Raw genomic sequence first — 20,471 nt, forward strand, 5'->3', positions numbered from 1 at the left:
AGCCTTATTATTATTGTTTTTTGTTACCCTGCAAGTCAGGATAATGCTTTGACACTTATTTTTTTAATCTGTAGAAGTATTGATGCACAAAATGCCTCCAAGTTGATATATCATCAAAGTAAATATAGAGTAGGGTAAGGAATATAGGAACAAGTAGGTAAATAAGTCAATATTTTTTCATAAAATGTATACTTTCACCTCACTTGTTCACTAAAACTATTTGCAGTCTAATATATAATAAAGGTAACACACAAAGCCCAAGCAAGGCAGGCAAACACACATACACCATTCCCAGGGAACAATGGAGACACATGAGCTTTTAGAGAAAGCTCTAGAAATTTTTATTTTTACTTGAAAACATGCAAGAAGGAGTAATTTAGAATGAAAGCAAAATTTTAAGTGCAATTTTAAAAGTCCTCTCTTTTTCATTTTGTAGATTGTCCCAGCTTCTAAACGTCACTTCTTCTAGAGACAAATGAATCTGTTGTGAGCTAACCAGTTGGCTCCTCATAATTGCTTCCCAAAAACTTAGGCTACCTGGGAATATATTACGATTCAACTCAACATGTTGCTACTATTTCAAGCAAGTGATAATTCTACATCCCTCACATGAGATTTTTTAATGAGAAATCTCTCTCTCCATCCAAACAGTCCATAGGCAGACTGCTGTCAGAACTAAAATCTACTTCCTGGAGCACATTACCCCTCAATGCCAAATAAGAGTTTGCACATATTTGTTCATGATGCATATATCATTACTTTTATTTTATTGATGAGGAAACTGAGAACTGCAGAATAGCTTTGCCAAGACTACATGGTTAATAAATGGCAAACAAAGACTCAACCCAAATCTGATTCTAGAGACTCTATGCTACAATGCACTGTCTGTCAGTGGAGATTTTAGGGAAGTTAGGGGTGTTTGGGGTTGCATCACCACTTTGTTAAGTTAAAGGAGGGGAAAATCAATCTTTCCAGAATGTTCTGCCCTGTAAACACTTGGCCTGGCATGCAACAATGTTATCTATTATCTTTTATTTTATATTGACATTTTTAAAGAAAACAGAAAATATTATAAAATAATACAAAACCAAAATTTGATTTTTCTCAAACCTAAATGTGTATCAGAAACACATGACAAGTTTGTTAAAATGAGATTTCTGGGTTCCAGTTGCAAAGCTTTTGATCTGGCAGGTCTAGAGGGAGGCCAAAGAATTTTCATCTCTAGCATGTTCTGAGGTGATGCTAGCCCAGAGTCCACACTATATCAAAATGTCTAAAGTTAGATGTTTTATAGAATATACATAATTCTAGAAAAATCATCATTTCCTTGAAAATCAATACTGCAGTTTTTGGCATGAGTTCCTGTAAGACATTTCTTTAGAAATCAAAACATATTGGTGTAATATCCCTTAGAGCTGATGATGTGTGAGAGAGATTATTATATAAATATGGAAGAAATGCCTGTTATTTTCTAATTCTATTTTACAGTATTTGGAGTCTTGCCTTCATTGTAATATTTTTTGATACTATTTATCTACTTACCAATGTTTTTCAACTACTTGTTATTTTAAAATTTACTCTGACGCAGGTTGAAAGGTACCACAGATGTGGGGGTAGCATTACTTCCTGTGTTCCAGACTGGCAGCAGCACATGCCTCATATTTAATAAAATTGGAGCCAATTTTGGTTTTGTATTATTTTATAATATTTTCTGTTTTCTTTAAAAATGTCAACATAAAATTATATGTGAAAAAATTATTTTGAAATATTTTATATGTAAGTTATTTAAAAGAGGGCAGAAATCATTGTCTTCAACATACCATAGAGTGCAACGTAGATTAAGACAAAAATCAAATTGGAAGTTATATTTTAAAGGATAAATTATGCGTGGGTTTGAAGAGCCTTTTTTGGAAAATTGCTCACTTTCCCTCATATATGAAGTTTGTTGGAGCTCCTAAAGTTACCCTGCACCTAGAAGATTCACCGGGGCTACTTCTGCTCTAAGGCCTCTTACATGTTACGTGTATCTGCATGGGTGTGTCCAACCATTAGATTACACAACAATTACGGCAATGCTTGTTTTCATACTCCTTGAAAACCAAATGGGCTGTGAATTTGTGACCTTATTTGACATTTTCCTCAAAATCCATCATGCCAATCAGCAGATTTCATGGGACATCCATTCTTTGTAATTTGGGTCAAAATATATCTGCTCAAAGTTATACTCCTTATTTCAGATTAGAGATAAACAATAGACAAAACCATTTAATTAAAGTGGGACTTCAAATTAGTATTGGGATATTTGTGTAGTTTACAAAGCTTGTTAAACCATATGGTCACATATGTCTATGTGAGAGCTTTCAAATGATAATCCTCTTATGTACACATGTATTATATTAAACCATCACTTAGCTCATCCAGTGACTATGATTATTTATCAAGTACTTAATATCGGAAAATGCAGTACTAAAAATAAATAAATAAATAAATAAATAAAAAGGAAAATGCAGTACTATATGCCTAGACCTTAATACATTTCTAGGTGGTCTTCTTTTGTTAAACATAGACCATTTCAAAATTATAAAACAAAGAAATATATTTTAATTATATTTCTAATACCTGTTTTCCATGTAGGTCCTTGTGTACACAACAGTGTCCTTTGGTCTTGTGTGCCTGGTCTCAGCATTGGAACTGCAATACAAACCATTTTACTTCATGTTGAAAGTGTATGTATAAGAATAATAAAAACAACAAGGCTATTATCCAATTCAATGCAAAAAGTAATGTTGTGTGTCTTTCTTCTAGACTATAATTGTGGAAATCATGTTAAAGTGCTATTAATTAAATTCTGCAAAATTTTATTATTTCTCCTATTTTGTTCTTAACTTCCACTGTGATGACCTACTTTCAGAGTATTAGCATGAAAATCAGTCATTCAGTAAATCTGCTCAGAGCGTGAAGATTATTTTCAATATCTGTGTAATGTGTTAATGTCTCTTTCCCTGATGTCCCATTCATATTTCCTACCCACAATTCTCCCCATAAACCTCAAATAAGAATGAATCATAATTTAACTATCATAACAGCATCTAATTTAATGAAGCATCTAGATCTATCTAAAGAATGCCAACATTAAGGCTGGACAGGTAACTCAGTGGCAGAGAGCTTGCTTAGCACCCCAAAGCCTTGAGTTCAATCCCCAGTACTGCAAAACAAAACAAAACAACAAAACCCACTAATATCACAATTTCATGCTTTTTGTAATTATAGACTTCTTAAGGAAAAAATGTATTTTACAGTTCCTATCCAGATGTTCCAATAAAAAACCAAGTTGCTAATAACACTTCCATGTAATGTTATATACATATAACCCCAGATAAAATTAGAAATGTCTTCATTTCAAAGGAAGGGTCAGAGGCCAACCTCAGTAACTTAGCAAGACCCCATCTCAAAATAAACAGTGAAAAGGGCTGGGGATGTAGCTCAATGACAAATCACCCCTGGGTTCAATTCCAGTACCAGAATAAACAAACAAACAAGAACAGTCCTGTTGCTTATTGTACAATCAATTAAATACCTGAAGCTGTCCTTGGTTTCATAGGAATAGGAAGTGCTTCTCGTAGACTCATTGTGCAAAGTTTTGGTGAATCCATTGACTTGGCCACCTAGCCTGAGAGAGTAAACATAGTGTACTTGGCACTTAAAATCAGTCACTTAAAAGTTTTTTGCTTTATTAAACTTCTGTTCAATTAATATTACTTTACCTACAATTAACATTACTTTACCTATGACTATCTGATGTCTGCACAGATATACATAGAATACACTCATTATTTCTCTCCCTTCACAGAAACCAGACTTTAACACTTAAGAATATCCACAAGCACATGCCACATTGTCTGCTGCTAGGACAGAATACCTTTTTATCAAGGCTTGAAACCATCAGAAATAGATTCCTGCAACATTTTCACACCAGCAGTGTCATTTTATAAAGCTTCCCATGGTACAACATATCTGAGAATTTATCAACTTAATGAAAATGATCCAGGGGTTGCTCTGAGACATTCCAGTTTCCATTTTGCTTTTAATGAAAGGCAACACTTTGAAGATTGCAGAAGAACTCTGACCTAGATATCTGCTAATCTAAAAATGTCACCATAGAGTGGAGACACATTTGCTTTTTCCTATGGAACAGAAGAAATTCTTAATGCAAGAATAGTGAACATTTTAGCTCTTTCTCTACCTCCATGTTAGCAAACTCTGACACAGGAGAGACATGAAAACCTACAGGAGAGTTCAGATCTTAATCAAGCCTTATCATTCTCAAACAGGCTGTTCTTTCCATTTCCAGAAAGCTCTTAAAGAAGAGGAGAACATTTGTTCACATATCATCTCTGACATACAGAAAATCACCTCTGGTTTTAAGGCAGCTGTTTCATGAACATATATGACTAAGTTCAAATGATACTAAGTAGTGAAAATGTAGAATTAATTGTATTAGATTTTTAACATGATTATTACAATATGTCACTCCAGGAATAGTAAACCTAACTTGGAACTGTTTAAAAATATTCAAATCATATGACACACAATAAAAAACCCAGTTACAAAAAATTGATAGCTTCAAAGAACAAAGATTATCAGTGAGATTGAAATATGTGTTGTCCTCAGCAACATAAAATAAAAAATAAACAGTTTGCAAAATCCACAAACAGAAGAGGGAAAGGCTTTGAAAACAGTACTATTATGGACTATTGTAGTCCCTCCAATTCATATATTGAAGCCCTAACCCTCCATGTGACTGTGTTAGCTCTTCATTAATTCTTCAAATGAAACCTCATTTCATAAACAAGCCCAAATGAAATTGGTACACCTTTCAAATCATATTAAATAGGAAGTTCCTTAATTATACTTAATTATTTACTTTTTTCTGAGTAGAATTTTTTATTGTTAAGATACTTGTTACATAACATCAGTGTTTTTCTAAGTGGAAGTCATGGAGAAGATGCTGGCTTTTTGTTTTGTTCTAAAGGCACATGAAAGCAGGTTTTCTAGAGTTAGCAATTTTGATAAATGGTATTTTTATGCATTACAATTCCTATTACAAATATAGAGCACATTTTTCTCATATCTTTGGTTGTACACAAGGTAGAGTCACATCCTTCATATCTTCATAGATGTACTTAGGGTCATGATGACCATCGCATTCCACTGTCTTTCCTACCCCTATCCTCCCTTACTTTACTTCCCTCCCCTTTTTCCCTTTGCCCTATCTAGAGTTCATTTAATCCTTCTATCCTACCCCCACAGCATATTATGAATCAGCATCCTTAAATCAGATAAATCATTTGGCATTTGGTTTTTTGGTATTGCATTATATTCTCCAGCTCCATCCATTTACCTGCAAATGCCAAGTTTTTATTCTCTTTTAATGCTGAATGATATTCCATTGTGTATATACACCACATTTTCTTTATCCACTCATCTACTGAAGGGCATCTAGGTTGGTTCCATGGTTTAGGTATGTGCTGCTATAAACATTGATGTGGCTGTGTCCCTGTAGTATGCTGTTTTTAAGTCCTTTGGGTATAGACTGAGGAGTAGGATAGCTGGGTCAAATGGTGGTTCCATTCCCAGTTTTCCAAGGATCCTCCATACTGCTTTCCAGTTTGGCTGCACCAATTTGCAGTCCCACTGTGCCTTTCCCCTCACATCCTCTATCTCTCACCATACACAAAACTCAACTCAAACTGGATCAAGGACCTAGGAATTAGACCAGAGACACTGCATCTATTAGAAGAAAAAGTAGGTCCAAATCTCTATCATGTCAGATTAGGCCCCAACTTCCTTAATAAGACTCCTATAGGAAAAGAATTAATATCAAGAATCAATAAATGGGATGGATTCAAACTAAAAAGCTTCTTCTCAGCAAAAGAAACAATCAGTGAGGTGAATAGAGAGTCTACTAATTGGAAACAAATTCTTACCACGTGCACATCAGATAGAGCACTAATTTCTAGAATAAAAAACTCAAAAATCTTAACACCAAAAAAATAAATAACCCAATTAATAAATAGGCCAAGGACCTGAACAGACATTTCTCCAAAGAAGATATAGAATCAATCAACAAATATATGAAAAAATGTTCAACATCTCTAGCAATTAGAGAAATGCAAATCAAAACTACTAAGATTTCATCTCATTCCAGTCAGAATGGCAGCTATTAAGAATTATTTACTTTTTTATTTCAAACCTCAATCACTTTCAAATAATATTTGAATGAGCTTGGTTAATTGTAAGCCACTCCTGTTCCCAAAATAGTGAATGGGTTTCCAGAATAAGCAGATCCTACTGAAAAAATTATCCTGCCTCATTCTATCAAAGACTTTCTTAGGATCATGATAAAAGATGGCAGAAGATGATTTGGACAATTAAGGGAAAAGAAAGAAACTGTCTGTTAGATTCAAGAGCCTTTTGTAGACATTATGGGGAAAAAAAGTGAGTCAGCTTTTTCCCAAGCTTTTCTACTGTCTGAAGAAAATATTATTTCTTACACACACACACACACACACACACACCACCACCACCACCACCACCACCACCACACCAGGAAAGTGAAAAATGCCATAGAAAGGTAAATATTTTTTAAAAAAGTAATATATTGTATTTTTAGGCTTCTTTTACATTTAGGGGGAAAATTGCTAAACATGAAAATTTATTAATTCCTTTCCAATTTAAACACTGATAATAACAATGAAATACTGCTTTTATCCTATTTTTTCTTAATACTGGCAAATAAGGCATTACAGTTTTAAAGCTCTTATACTTTGTGGTGTAAAGAAATTTCAAAATTAGGTTCTGTTTTGTGGCTGTGAGCAATTTGTGCATTTTTTAGCACAAGGTATCCAAGGAAAAGATTTTCAGAGTGTGCTCTGTATCTCTGAAGACCTACCAAGCAACAGTAAGTAAAAATAAATCTTCACAGACCACATAAAGAGCTTTGAATTTCCATGACGCCTTTTACACTAAGCAATGGAACAGCAGGCCTTAAGTCAGAAAGTCTAACAGAATTAGAATTTTGTTAATTTTTTTGTATCAGCTATTAAGCAACTGGTACCATAATTTTTTTTTGTATTTAGATAGTCTTTATTTTTAAAAACAATAATACAGTCAAGTCCAAAGAAAATCTTCTAAGATTACACACTGCACACAGTGGCAAACTCATAATAAAGAGAGTAAATTATAATGAACCTTACCTTCCATTCTTTTTTTCAGACACATGAGAATTTTCTTCAATTAAATTTTCTTGGTCCTGGTCTCTGGTTACAACACAATTTTGGAAAATAAGCACATATTAGAGTTAAAAAATTAAACCTTAGTACATAATGTTAGACACAGTGATTTGTGGTCTATAAAGTGTATGGAAGATCAGAAATTGGATGTTGAGCTATTTGGCCCAACTACTAGTGGATCAAATATGAAAGCACAGGTTGGGTGGAACCCCATGGTACAGTGCTTGTTTGCAGACAGAGCATCTGGGTTCAACCCCAGGACTGAAAGAAAGAGAAAGCAAGCAAGAAAGGAAAAAGAAAAGAAAGTGTGAATTACATTGTGAGAGAAAAGTAAAAAAAAAAAAAAATTATATGTTTTTTGGAAGGTTTGGGAAGTCTTGCCTGAAAAGACACCATTGATTTATATTCACAGTCAGTTAACATTTAATGAGGACTAAGTTTGAATCACAAAGTTCTAACTGTATATTTTTACATGATCTCTTTCAGATCTCACAAAACCATACAGGACAGCATCTAGGACTCAGAAAGACTGAATTTTCCAAGACCAATAAACTAATTTATGGAAAAGTCAAGATTTAAGGCCATATCACCTGCCCACCTAAAATCGACTCTTGAATTTTTCTTGGAGTCTTCATTCAGACTTCTGGAATAATCAAAACATAAGACATTAACCCAAAATGTTAGTCAATAATTTATGATGAGAAGGATAAATGGAGTGATTGGATTCTTAAACCTTGGGCTCCATTAATGATTTCACAAGTTTTCATAAGATACGATGTCCTCTGATATGTTAGTTGCATGCCAGCTATTTATATATTGGGTATAACATTGAAAATTCCTGGGATATGTGTGTTTTCATGAGTTTGGAAAAGGCTTTGTCTGTCATGAACTCTACTGAGGAGGAGCATTGTTAAGGAGTCAGATCAAGAAGGTTCATCTCTTCCCTTTCTTCCCTGGGCAAATTAGTCAACTTTTTAAGCTTCATTTTGTAAAGGAAGTTACTAATATCCAATCTTTCAAGTCATGATGAAAAATAAAACTTAGGGCACAGTGAGCACACTTGTGGGTGAATTGAATAGGCTTACATAAATTAGAACTAATGGAAGTGTAGAGATGCAGGAGCACTACTGATTCACAGTTTTGAGGGACTACATTTTATTGTTATTTGTATCCTAAATTTTCACATCTTTGGAATTAATTCCAGTTCTTAAAATTGACCTTGCCATGCCCTGAGTTTAACTAAAGTTGCAATATGTGAAATAAATACATAGACTTGTACTCACAAAATTAATATTGATAAGGACAAAGAAACTATAAACATTCTCATCTTTATGTGGAGTGAGATTTAATACTTTTTATATAACATCCAAGTCATCAGTAATTGATAGACGATAGAAATTAGGCACTATTAAATAGCCACACTTAAACCTTACTTTTAAAATACTAGCTGCATGCTTTTGAAAATGCAAAAATTTGGGGTAAATTACTTTTTAATGTGAATTACAGTAGAAATATTCCAATTTGTGTACATAAAATGTATGATAGTTCAGAGGCAGCCCAGAAGTATCAAAATCACTAGGTTTTTTGATCTGAATGATATCAAATTCTAAACTGAATTTCTGTTGAAAGATAATAGAATGAATCAGATATAACTTTCCTATGTTCATATGTGAATACACGACCCGTGTAACTCCACATCATGTACAAACACAAGAATGGGAAGTTATACTTCATGTATGCATAATATATCAAAATATATTCTATGGTCATCTAAAAAGAACAAATTTTAAAAATGAAAAAAAAATTCTAAATTGAATTTCTCAACTTGACAGCTAAACCTGTGTAAAGTAATCTCCCAGCTCACCTCCTGAAAATTTAGAAATGGAGACAGAAGGCTTTGGGTTTTCCTACCCCCACCATAGTCTTCATCAATTTCTGGAGCTTCCTTCTTGGTATCAGGGGCTGCTGTACCACCTTAATGGCCTTAGACATTAAGTGATCCTTCCCTTAATGTTTCGAATAATACTTCACTAAATACTTAGGAATGAAGGAATAAAATTAAATGGAGTATCCATAATCCAGTTTCCTATAACAACAAACTGGATGAATGGCAGCAGTACACGGGAAAGATCACCAGGACACATGAATCTTGGAAAATCAGAATTTTGTCCTGGAAAGTCATTCTCCCTCTACTGCCAACAATGGAAAAACTTTGCACTACATTTAAGGCAGCTGATCACTTTTATTACAACTTGAGGGTAGGTCTAACATGATCTTACACAGAGTAGCTGCTTCATAAATATGTGAAGACGAAAGGTAAAGATGGCCATCTACAAGCCAAAGAGAGAGGCCTGGAACAGATTCTTCCCTCTTGGCCTAAACAGAATTAACCCTCTGACAGCTTCATCTCAGACTTCTAGCCCCCAAAGCCAAACAAAGTAAATTTCTATCTTTCAGCCATCCAGTCTGTGGTCCTTTGTAAATGCAATCCTAACAAATGAATTCAGACTTCTTCTCCCTCACGAGGTGATTACTTCTAATTTCTCTGCTTGATGGTGGACATTCTCCATTCCTCTGGCACTTCCCACTCAAGATTGCTGCAGATACTGCACCTTTGCTCTGTGTACACCTCTCACTCAACTCTTACGGGCCATAGCTTCTTTTAAGAGGGAGAAAAAATGAATTTGAACTTCAGGAAGAAGAGGAAGCCAGAATCTTACAAATCCAACAACTAAACTAGACAAAAACTGAAGCCCACGTAAGCCTTCGAAGAAGCATGCTCCCAAAGTGGTGTGAATCAACAAACCACATTGTTAATGGCTTCATAGAATTTTTCTTTTTTCATTAAATACCACATATCAAGTTTGGTTGAGTGGGCTATAAAATTTTAAGCTGAATGAGCTACACTAATATTTAAAGCAAACATTTATTCCTGATGATGGAAAGCACCAAATGAGCCAGCCTGGTAACACACACCTGAGTCCCAGCAACTTGGGAGGCAGGGGAGGGAGGATCACATGTTTAAGGCTTAGCAAGACCCTGTCTCCAAATAAAAAGGGCTGGAGGTGTAGCTCAGTTGTAAATCCCCAGTCCTCTCCACACATACACACAAAGCACAAAATGTATATTTGCCTTGCTTATTCACTCTCTTGGTATCATGAGCTAAATCAGAAGATCTAATAAAGTTCAGACTACCCATACACTTCCCAAGTCAAAGGATGTGAAAATAATTTTTGTTTTTTTAATTAACACCACATCTATTGCATGACGTCTTTTACACTACAATGAAAGATGAAGAACTGTGAGTCAAAGCGTGAAAAATAGATTTTATAGAAGTTCAAGCCAAATGCTGCAGGCTTGAGCAGCAAAGGGATTCCAAACGCTTCCCATTGTAATTGTAGCAAAAGGAAGACCTTATAGCTTACAAGCAGTTAAATTAATTTCAAGGAAATCATTGATTCTTTATAGATTCATAGATTGCTAAAGAGCAAATTATTAATCATTGCAACCAGTAATAATTTTTTAAATGTGGATTTCAAGCATTGGGGAGAAAATAGGAGTTATCTATGGGGCAAAGCCACAGGTGATTTATTTTCCTCTGCCACATTAAGTAGTATAGTTACTGAGCAGGGGAAATGGAGATTCTGGGGACCAAGAAATTATGTCTCTTGCTGTAGACATTTCCTAGGATAAGTTTTGATGTGATAAAATTATTACTTCACTTCTAACTGTTCTTCTCCTCTTGTGTGAGTATAGGAGGTATTTATTAATAGGTGGCAATATGCTTCTCTCTATAGAGCTAACTTAATTTGCTTTTGCAGAGTATCATACACACTTAAAAAATTAAGAGTCTCCATATAAAACTTTTACTATGGTATTTCTTGTATGCCAGGAACTAAATCTTAGGCATTGGACTATAGTTTAAAAGGAATTTTTGTCTCCCTGAAAGGAATATAGAATACAAAGAAGTAACTAGTATAATTCTCAATTTATTGACATAATAAAATGAGCCCAGTTTTACATTTTTTTCAACAAAGATGTCTTATTAAAGAAATTAAGAGATCTATAGAGAAGTTGGACAATTTAGGTATTTTAAATATAAAATATAATTTCTAACTTCAGTGGCTCTTGTTCACCAACATTCACTAAGATTATTGTGAACAACTGGGTGTTTCAGTGCACACCTATAATCCCAGATACCTGGGGGGCCTGGGGCACAAGGTGGGAGAATTTCAAATTCAAGGCCAACCTCAGCAATTTAGTGAGGTCCTGTCTCAAAAGGTTTTATCTAGTTGGACTATCATAAAGCACTGATTAATTTGAGGTTTAGTCATTAATGCACAGAATATTTAACCTCATATGTGCCAGATACTGTGTCACTGTGCTAAGCAGTATAAAGAATAAACAAGACGGATCCAGTCCTTGACACTAATGAGCTTATAGGCAGAGAGAGATAGAGGATTAAATAATAATTCTCTCTAAGGGACAAATGTTAGGGGACAGGAAGGACAGAGCATGAGAACATCTAGAGGATGGTGCACACATGGTGGGTAGGGCTTTCCAGGACCTGAGTGAGAGACACCTACACTGTACCTGAAGGGTAAGTAGAAGTTATCCAGGCAATAACACGGAAGGAGGAGTGAAGAGCAGTCCAGTGAGAGGCCGGTGGATAGAGTTTACTTGTAAGTGGGAAGGAACAGGAGTTGGGGTGGGAAAGCCTGCAGAGGCCAGATCATGATGGGCTTTGAAAACCAGGTTAAGCGGCAGGGTCATGACCTATTGGCAACGGGAAGCCGCTGAAGGATTTTAATTAGAAAAACAGGATCAGATTTGGATTTTAAGAAGATCAGCTACAGTGATTGAAGGACATCAGTAAGACTGGCAGCAGAGGAACCCTTAGGAGACTGGACAGCAGTCTGGATGACAGCAGTACTGGGGTCATTTCCTAAAAGGATGAGGAGAAGCACCAAAGTGATTGATTGATTGATCATGGGAAGTGAAGCAAGAGTCGAGGATTTCCCCAAGTTTATGTCTTGAACAGAAATAGGAGAAATAACCAGTAGGAAGACAGGAAGGAACTTTTCTGTTGCTGGAAAACTAAAAACTTGGAGGTACATGTTAACAAATAGCCCTTAAAAAGATGAAAGTATAAAATCACAAATAGAACTTATTTTTTATTTTCTGCTTTACGTGAATGATGCCTTTTCTCACTGGGAAGCCTTAGATGAATAGGTGCGCTTTTCTATATTCATTCGGGAGCAAAAATTCAGTTTTAATAATTAGTCTAACAGTTTATAGGCTACAGATAACTGAAAATCTCTCAAATGTTGGTTCATGTTGCTGCTAAAAGTCAGGCAATTTCTCACTGAATAAATAAAAATTCTGTGCACATCTGCATTTGTTCTGGTTGTTGTGTTCCAAGAAGCAGTTCAGGGATGCCTGCTTACATTCTGATAGATGATTGAAGTTTATTCAGCCCCTAACTGTGAATTAAATATACAGCTGCAGGAGATGTCAGCAAAGTCACATAAAAGGATTCTGATTCACTGCTGTTATACTATTAAATAATCAGTGCTTGTGTCTCACTGAATTGATGTAAAAGTGCCTTGTGGCTGTTCTTCCTACCAGGAGGTGCTTTAAAATACCTTTTTTTCTTTACCTGCATTAAAATCAAGAGGGCAGCATGGCTGCAATATAGATAGATACAGGTGGCTGTATCGACTGAATGAAGTCATTCTTTTCAAAGAGTTCAGTATTTCCCATTTATCTGCTCTTTAACAATTCTTGGAATTCCTGGCTGATAATCATCAAATCTGGTGTGCGACCAAAGAATAATCAGGCACAAGTCCTTCTTGTGGACCAAGATGCCATCTTAAAAGATCATGATAATGAATTTTTAAATTTCCTTTTTGTAGTAATCATACTTGTGGGAGGAAAATGTCCTGTTTCCATGTATGTTTGTTTAGGAGTTGTTGAAATACAACTTTTTGTAAAATTAGTCTCTTGCAAGTAAACGAAAAGCAAATGCTATGTTGCTATTGTCAACGTAGCACACTTGCCAGAGAGGCAGAGGCAGGGGAGAGGAGAGCAGCAGAGAAAAGAGAACNCTAAGCAGTATAAAGAATAAACAAGACGGATCCAGTCCTTGACACTAATGAGCTTATAGGCAGAGAGAAATAGAGAGAGGGAAATTCCAACATGATTGGAAACCTTCTAGGACTATTTCTAATATAAAGAAAAGTCTACCCTAACAAATACCACTATGAAGAAATGGTTCTACTTAAATAAGTTATTTCCATATAATTATCAGTGGCAAGATCTAAATCACAAGTTTCTTGTTATTTCAACCATTAAAACATTTCCATTCAAGGACTAGGGATGTAACTGAGTGAGAGAGTGCTCACCCAGCATGCTCAGGCCCTGGGTTCAACCCCCCAGATCCATAAAAATTTTAAAAATTTAAAAAATTTAAAAAGCCCTTTAACTATATGTAGGGAAAACAGGGGAATAGAGAATATGAAAGGTTGAAAGAAGAGTGTCGGTGGGCATTGAAACACAGATCTTCTGTTCTCCCTCTAGGTAGTGACATCAGACACAGTTAGATGGAGGTGTTTTCTTTCTTGAGAGGGCTACTAAGTATCTTTGAGTTCTAGTATCCTCTTCCACAAAATACTAGAATATTTCTCATGGGGTGTTGTTGTAAGGACTAAATGTATATAAATCGCAAGTCACAGGGGCTCAGCGAGCACTCCAAGTAGCAATTGCTCTCCAACTGCCTTCTGTCTTCCAAGATCCAAGACCCCAGTGATAAAAACACAGAAACAGAAAGAGAAAAATGAAGCACTGACGTAGAAAAGCTTAAGAGGCCAATTACTGTGTTACATTGCCCTTTTCTCCGACTGGATTCAAAGTACTTTTTCATAAATAATTTATGGTCTTCATCTCAGAATGTTGGGCTATGATTCCCAGCTATTATTTATTATGATAAAATATCAAGTCAGCAGAATGATTTGAACTTCCAATACAGTATACACAGGTGAATTATCTACACTTTATTATATACTAATAAAGCACCTTGAGTGGAAGACATGATATAAAAATAGCAAACTCAAGGTGGAAGTTCAAGATTAAAATCTGCTATGATGTTTGGCAAGCCTAGACAAATTGTAGATCTAAGCTTCTAAAGACCCTAAATTTCTTTTCCAAATTGGTTCAACTTCTTCAAAAATATTTTTCTTTTATTTAATTTTATTCACTTTTCATTTCAGTCTTGAAACTCTGCTTCCTGTAGACAACAAATATTAAGTTGTTAGTGTAAAGAAGAAGCCTGGAACTGATTCTAAAGTAGTTCAATTGATTCCAGAAGAGTGCAGTGTTTCCTTGTAGACAGGATACACGTGGGCTACAAATGCATCCTTATTTGTAACACTAAAGAAAACTAAAAGCCTTCTTCAAAAAAGAAAGAAAATCCCTACCCTAGATAGAACCTTGGGAATATGTCAAAATAATCAGGCAAGGCCATTTACCGATTAGAGTTCTCCAGAGCTGAAGGTTTTACATTAATAAGATGATCCAGGTCTTGGCTATTTAAAAGAGACAAAGAAAAATTCAGGTTAGTGAAATGTTTTGCAGGTTGAAATCAATAAAGCCATGATACAAATCCATGTCATCCAGGGACAACAGAGAGATCAAAATGGGATTAACTGCTTTTATTTGAGTACCTCTGATTGTTTCTGATTACTACAGGATTCACTTTGATGAAGTTATCCAGATCTTGGTTTCTTTAAATGAAAAAAAAGGAAAGAGAGCATTTAGTGATAAAGTTATTTTTTCCAACAATTAAAATATATTTTATTAGTGCATTTAAAAATTGTTTTTAGTTTGTAGATGGATACAATACCTTTACGTTGTTTATTTATTTTTATATGGTGCTGAGGATCAAACCCAGTGCCTCACACATACTAGACAAGAGCTCTACCACTGAGCTACAACCTCAGCCCCTATTAGTGCATTTTAATTCATAGAATAATGTAAATAATGTGCCTCATCATATTAAAATATATTTTTAAATAAATCAAAGAAACATTAGAAAATAACAATGTGTGAAATTTATTTGTATTTAAGTGAACTTTAAAATATAGTTATGATACATGCAATTAGAAACTTAAATATTAGGTGAAATTCAGTAATTGTTAGTTTTTACTATGACTTTGTGTGTATTATTATTATTACTTTACCATTTTAAGCTATTAAATGACTGACCAAGAAGGACATAAGCAGATGCTATCATACATAACAACTCAGATTAAATTATTTAAAATCAAACATGACAAAATGTTACAAATCAAAGTGATATAGAGTTTTTTTTTTTTTTTTTTTTGGTAAAATTGTTAAGGTTATAAATCTGCTTGAAATTATAATAAAACAAAATACTCTTGACCAAAGTACATTTAAAATAAAAATGTATTCTATTACCTTTGGTTGTTTGTGAGAATTTCAGGATTCACTTTGATGAGCTTATCAAGATCTTGATTTCTTTAAGGGGAAAAAAAAAGATGAAGCAGCTTGGGTTAGAGATAATAGGATTTCAGGTCATTGTGAATGGAGGAGAGGATGACAGAGTGAGACATGGTCTTTTGGGGTAGAACCGCCATGCAATGTGTTTTCTAACCCATCCAGAGGAGGAAGAATTATGCTGTGAGAGAAGGAAACTTACTCTGACTTCACACACTTTGCTGCAGAAGCACATCTATCTATAAGAATGTGCAGGCGAGGTACTCCACAGCCAACACCCAGTGATTGACAATTTGTCACTCCAGAAGAGTTCAACAATATTAAGATAAGAACTGATTCTAATGCCTTTGCCATTTCTTAAATTATATTGTAACTAAGTGTATCAATTCTTTGAAACAATAAGGTCTAAAACAGGTTTTATTCCTTATTCTTAACGTAACTTTTTTCCTTCTATTTTATTTTATTATTATTACTATTATCATTATTATTTAGTGCTGAGGATGGAAGTGAGAATCTTTAGCATGCTAGGCAAGTATTCTACCACAGTAGTATGCTTCCAGCCCTTTTCTTTCCTCTATGATGACTAAAAACCTCAATTGAACTTAATTATTCATAGTTAAATTAGGTGTATCCTCTGAAAGTTGTCCACTCCCCAGCCTACCAATTTCTTTTTTCAGCAAGAGAATAGTATTTCCTCCCCTATGGTCTGTTCTCAGCCACTGCATTGATATAACTCTTGTTTTAAGGGCTACAAAGTAATATATATATATTATATTTTATAATATATATAATATATATTTTAACATATATTCAAAGAAACGCACGGCAAATGCCTGGCAAGAGATTGCACAGGGCTGATAACCCCTATTTCCCCTTCCAACTGAGACAGCAACCAGTCTGTACCCATCCCTGCAATCCTTTTTTCTTATCTAAAAACAAAATGCATTTTACTCAACAAAAAGATTGATGGGGTGGGGGGCGGCGCTGGGGTTGTGGCTCAATGGAACAGCGCTCACCTAGCACGTGCAAAGCACTGGGTTCAATCCTCAGCACCAAATATAAATAAATAAATAAACAAACAAATTAATAAATAAAGTTATAAAAAAATTGATGCAAGGTTACAAACTGAAAGTGCATCATTTAGAGATGAATCCTGAAAAAAAAAAAAATCATTTAGAGATGAATCCTTAAAAAGGCCTAGGGTCTACGTTCCCCTCCCCCAGCCTCAATCTTTCCATGGAATGTGCTTCTCAGCTCATGACTCCATTCTGGGGACCTCTTCTGGTTCTCACATCTCCACACTGGATGGAAAGTCCCTATCTGGACTTTCACACTTTTGAATTAGCCTCTATATAATATACAAAATTAAAGATTATCTATTGGTATCTGCAAACACCATTAAAAGAATGATTGTCAAATGAGAACTAGCCCAAACATAATTTCTTCATATAAATTGATAGAAAAATATGTTATAAAAAGTACCGTGAGGATTAAGTGAGCTAGTAAAGGTAAAAAAAAAAAAGTGTCATAAAACAAAACTGTGCCATAAAAAAAAACTATGCCATAAAAACAAAGCTTAAAATTCGGTTAACTTCAAAATGTAAAAGAAAAAACTAACAAGGGATAAAACTTTGTAGAGGGGATAGTATGTTCAAAAGCCTTTTTATACATATAAAATTAATCCCAATATATTTTAGTATAACTACATATAATACTCGTTAGCATAATTAAGAATAGGGAGCATAGAAAATGCAAAAACAGACACGGGGGCTTCCATTTATATTTGTTCTGCTGAGCACAGAAAATTTGATCATCTATCAATCTAGATAAGAAATATTTAATTAATATTTTATATTAATATTTATGTGCATGTAATTCATATTTATATTTATATGAATAATATTTACATTAATATTACCAATTAATATTTTATAGATTAATATTTTGTAAAGACCAATAAAAAATGCATTTTATATTACAGCCCAATACTCTCTCTTTTGCAGACAGACATGAACAAAATCACAAATTGAAAACATGAAGTATACAAAATAATACCCTACTCAATTAGAATTCTCACATTTTCTATTTGATTAAGCTTATTCAATTGAAGAGGTGAGGCTGATTATTACTCACTAAAATAACTACAACATCCTTGAATGGATGGTGACCCATGATTTGAGAAACTCTGGCTTAGAAAACATATGTTAAGTCCTACTACTACTTCAATAAAAGGCAATGCCATGTGTTAATAAAATCAAGATCCTAGTAATAGTGCTGAACTGTCTTGGTTGACAGCATAGGCAATTTATCTCAATGAATTGAAAACAACAAAATATTGACTTTTTTTCTTGACCTGAGTCCTGATAAAAAAGAAATCTAATATCTAAATTTTATCCAGGGAATATGTAACATCTTTCCTACTCAAGTTACTGTTTTCATTAATTTTGCTTTCAGGGTGTGGCAAATAATGCATTCTAATGCATTAGAACTGGTATTGTGACTTCTGAAGTTTTAAATGCTGTAAGACGTTTTGCAGTCATTTGCATACTGTGCCATTGTCATTCATAAAGTAATTCTTCACGTGACACTGTGAAAACAGTAGAGGGCACATCCTGGTTGTCCCACAATAGGAGCAGCAATCCTATCTGTTCGTCTCCACTATTTCCTGAGGTGTTTAATTAACTTTCATTTACTTCAGGATCAAACTCTGTGCTGTGGTTGTAAAGACCAGAGTTGGGCTGAGAGTTAGAAGAACTCCTAGGAGACTATGGGGTTTTTGCTCTCTGGTCTCAGTATTCTCATTTCTATATGAGGAGCTTGGATTGGATAATGTCTAAGGCTCTGCTCATCACTGGCTTCTATTCCAGGACTCCATGAATATGAATTTTACTCCCTATAGTGTTTATTATATCCTCTTTTAATGCTTCTTTTTTTCTTTTTAAATGCAATTCACTGACAATATATTCTATATTCAGCAAGCAGTACATGAGTGCTCTGAAATGTAATATATTAAACTGACAACCTATTATTGTCTTGGAGTAACATCTCTGTACCGCTGATACATAATTAGCTTTAATCTATGTTAATTGCCTGCTGTTAATAAGATTGAGTATGACTACTGAATTCTCTTTTTGGTGTCCACAGCCTATAATTATACCTAATGTGCAACTAATGATACCTAGTCTTAAATTGTGAACCCAGTAGGTGTTCGGTAATTATTCACTGCTTAAGAGATCACAGAACTACTATCAGTCTTACACTGATTTTCTCTGTGACCCTGGTCAAATCACTTAACCTTTCCATGTCCTAATTTCCTCTTTGACAAAATGAGCAATTTCAGCTGGAACAGTGGTTTTCAAAATTGTTCAAATTAACTAGGCTAGGATTCTCTGAGGTTTCTTTCTTCTTCTTCTTTTTTTTTAAAGGTAACAACAAAACTTAAAAAGGAAATCATGAAAACATTTCTAAGATTTCTAAGAGTAAGGTGTAATGATGAGAAAATGTTCATATAACCAGGAACAAAAAGAGAATTTCATTATCTTAGAGAAACTACTTACAGAATTACCAAATTTTGGGTCCACCAAACCCTCTAAAAATCAATGAACCTCAAAGTTCTGGTATTACCCAGAAAACACTTCCAAAAGGATGTAAATGATACTACTAATGAGTCTAATGAAGTTTATAGGTCTATTTTTTTAAATTAATTATCACTAAGAATTTAAATTCTAGAGACAAAAGTATTAATATCAATGCCACACAAAAACAAAACAAAACAGCTCTTGGACTGGCTGTGTTCCTAGCACCCCCTTCTCCAATCATTCCCTTCAACTGCTTTACTTGAGGCTGAAGAAAGAGATGGGGCCACCATTTATTGTCATCAGCAGCCTCTTTCTTGCAATTAGCAAATTCTGTCGTTAACATCTAGGTTTCCAAGGACATATAAAAACTGTGATGATATTTCAAGATCTATATCTAATTTGCCCATAGAATGGTTATGCCATTTATAATCACACTGTGCTTAGTTATAAAGAAGGAAAACCAAACAAGTAAATAATATTCTTCTCTTACCCAGAGATGCTTTGGACAGCTTTGGGGTTTACATTAATAAGTTCATCAAGACCTTGTTGACTAAAAAACAAAATGAAATAAAGTTCAGAGCCAATAAGAAATCAGCAAATATAATGACTGGTGGGTTTTTTTTTTTTAATTTATTTTTATTTTTTTACAATTATAAATTATTCAATGGAATCTAAAATCTAAAAAGTAATAAGTTTATTGAGTTTCTACTTTCAATACACAGTTGCTGTTTTCTAATCCTCAGAGCAACTCACTGAGGTAGACACTATCATACCCTATGAAGAAATTAAGTTTCACAAAGACACTTCCTAGGGCTATATACCTAAGCAGTGGTTGAGGGTGACCAAAACTGAAATTGTAACAAATGGACCTCAGACTCCACACTCCTGCACCCTAACAGGCTTCCTTTCTTATATTCCTGGAAATTCCTTCCATTTGCACAATGTTTTCACCATTATCTTCAAAATAATTTTATAAAAGATGGTTTGAAGTTTCTCTGTTATACATTTATTAACTTTTGCTTCAATATGTAATAGGTCTTAATTTCTTTCTCTCTCTCTCTCCTTTTTTTTTTTTTTTTTTTTTTTT

At 34.4% G+C, this 20,471-nt stretch overlaps 1 protein-coding gene across 6 annotated transcripts in view; it reads right to left on the reverse strand.

Moving 5' to 3' along the window:
- Scel (sciellin) overlaps positions 1-20,471 on the reverse strand; it is a 95,990-nt gene that overhangs the window by 9,100 nt on the left and 66,419 nt on the right. For all 6 annotated transcript variants that reach the window (XM_048801415.1, XM_048801414.1, XM_048801416.1 and 3 more), the window contains 7 exons: positions 19,875-19,934; positions 15,768-15,827; positions 15,014-15,073; positions 14,819-14,875; positions 7,257-7,319; positions 3,578-3,670; positions 2,620-2,691 (listed from right to left, as the gene is read on the reverse strand). In XM_048801415.1, coding sequence (XP_048657372.1) covers positions 2,620-2,691; positions 3,578-3,670; positions 7,257-7,319; positions 14,819-14,875; positions 15,014-15,073; positions 15,768-15,827; positions 19,875-19,934 — 465 coding nt within the window. The remainder of the gene's footprint in view (positions 1-2,619; positions 2,692-3,577; positions 3,671-7,256; positions 7,320-14,818; positions 14,876-15,013; positions 15,074-15,767; positions 15,828-19,874; positions 19,935-20,471) is intronic.

Source organism: Marmota marmota, unplaced genomic scaffold (assembly GCF_001458135.2).
Source record: "Marmota marmota marmota unplaced genomic scaffold, marMar, whole genome shotgun sequence".
NCBI classification, from domain to species: domain Eukaryota; kingdom Metazoa; phylum Chordata; class Mammalia; order Rodentia; family Sciuridae; genus Marmota; species Marmota marmota.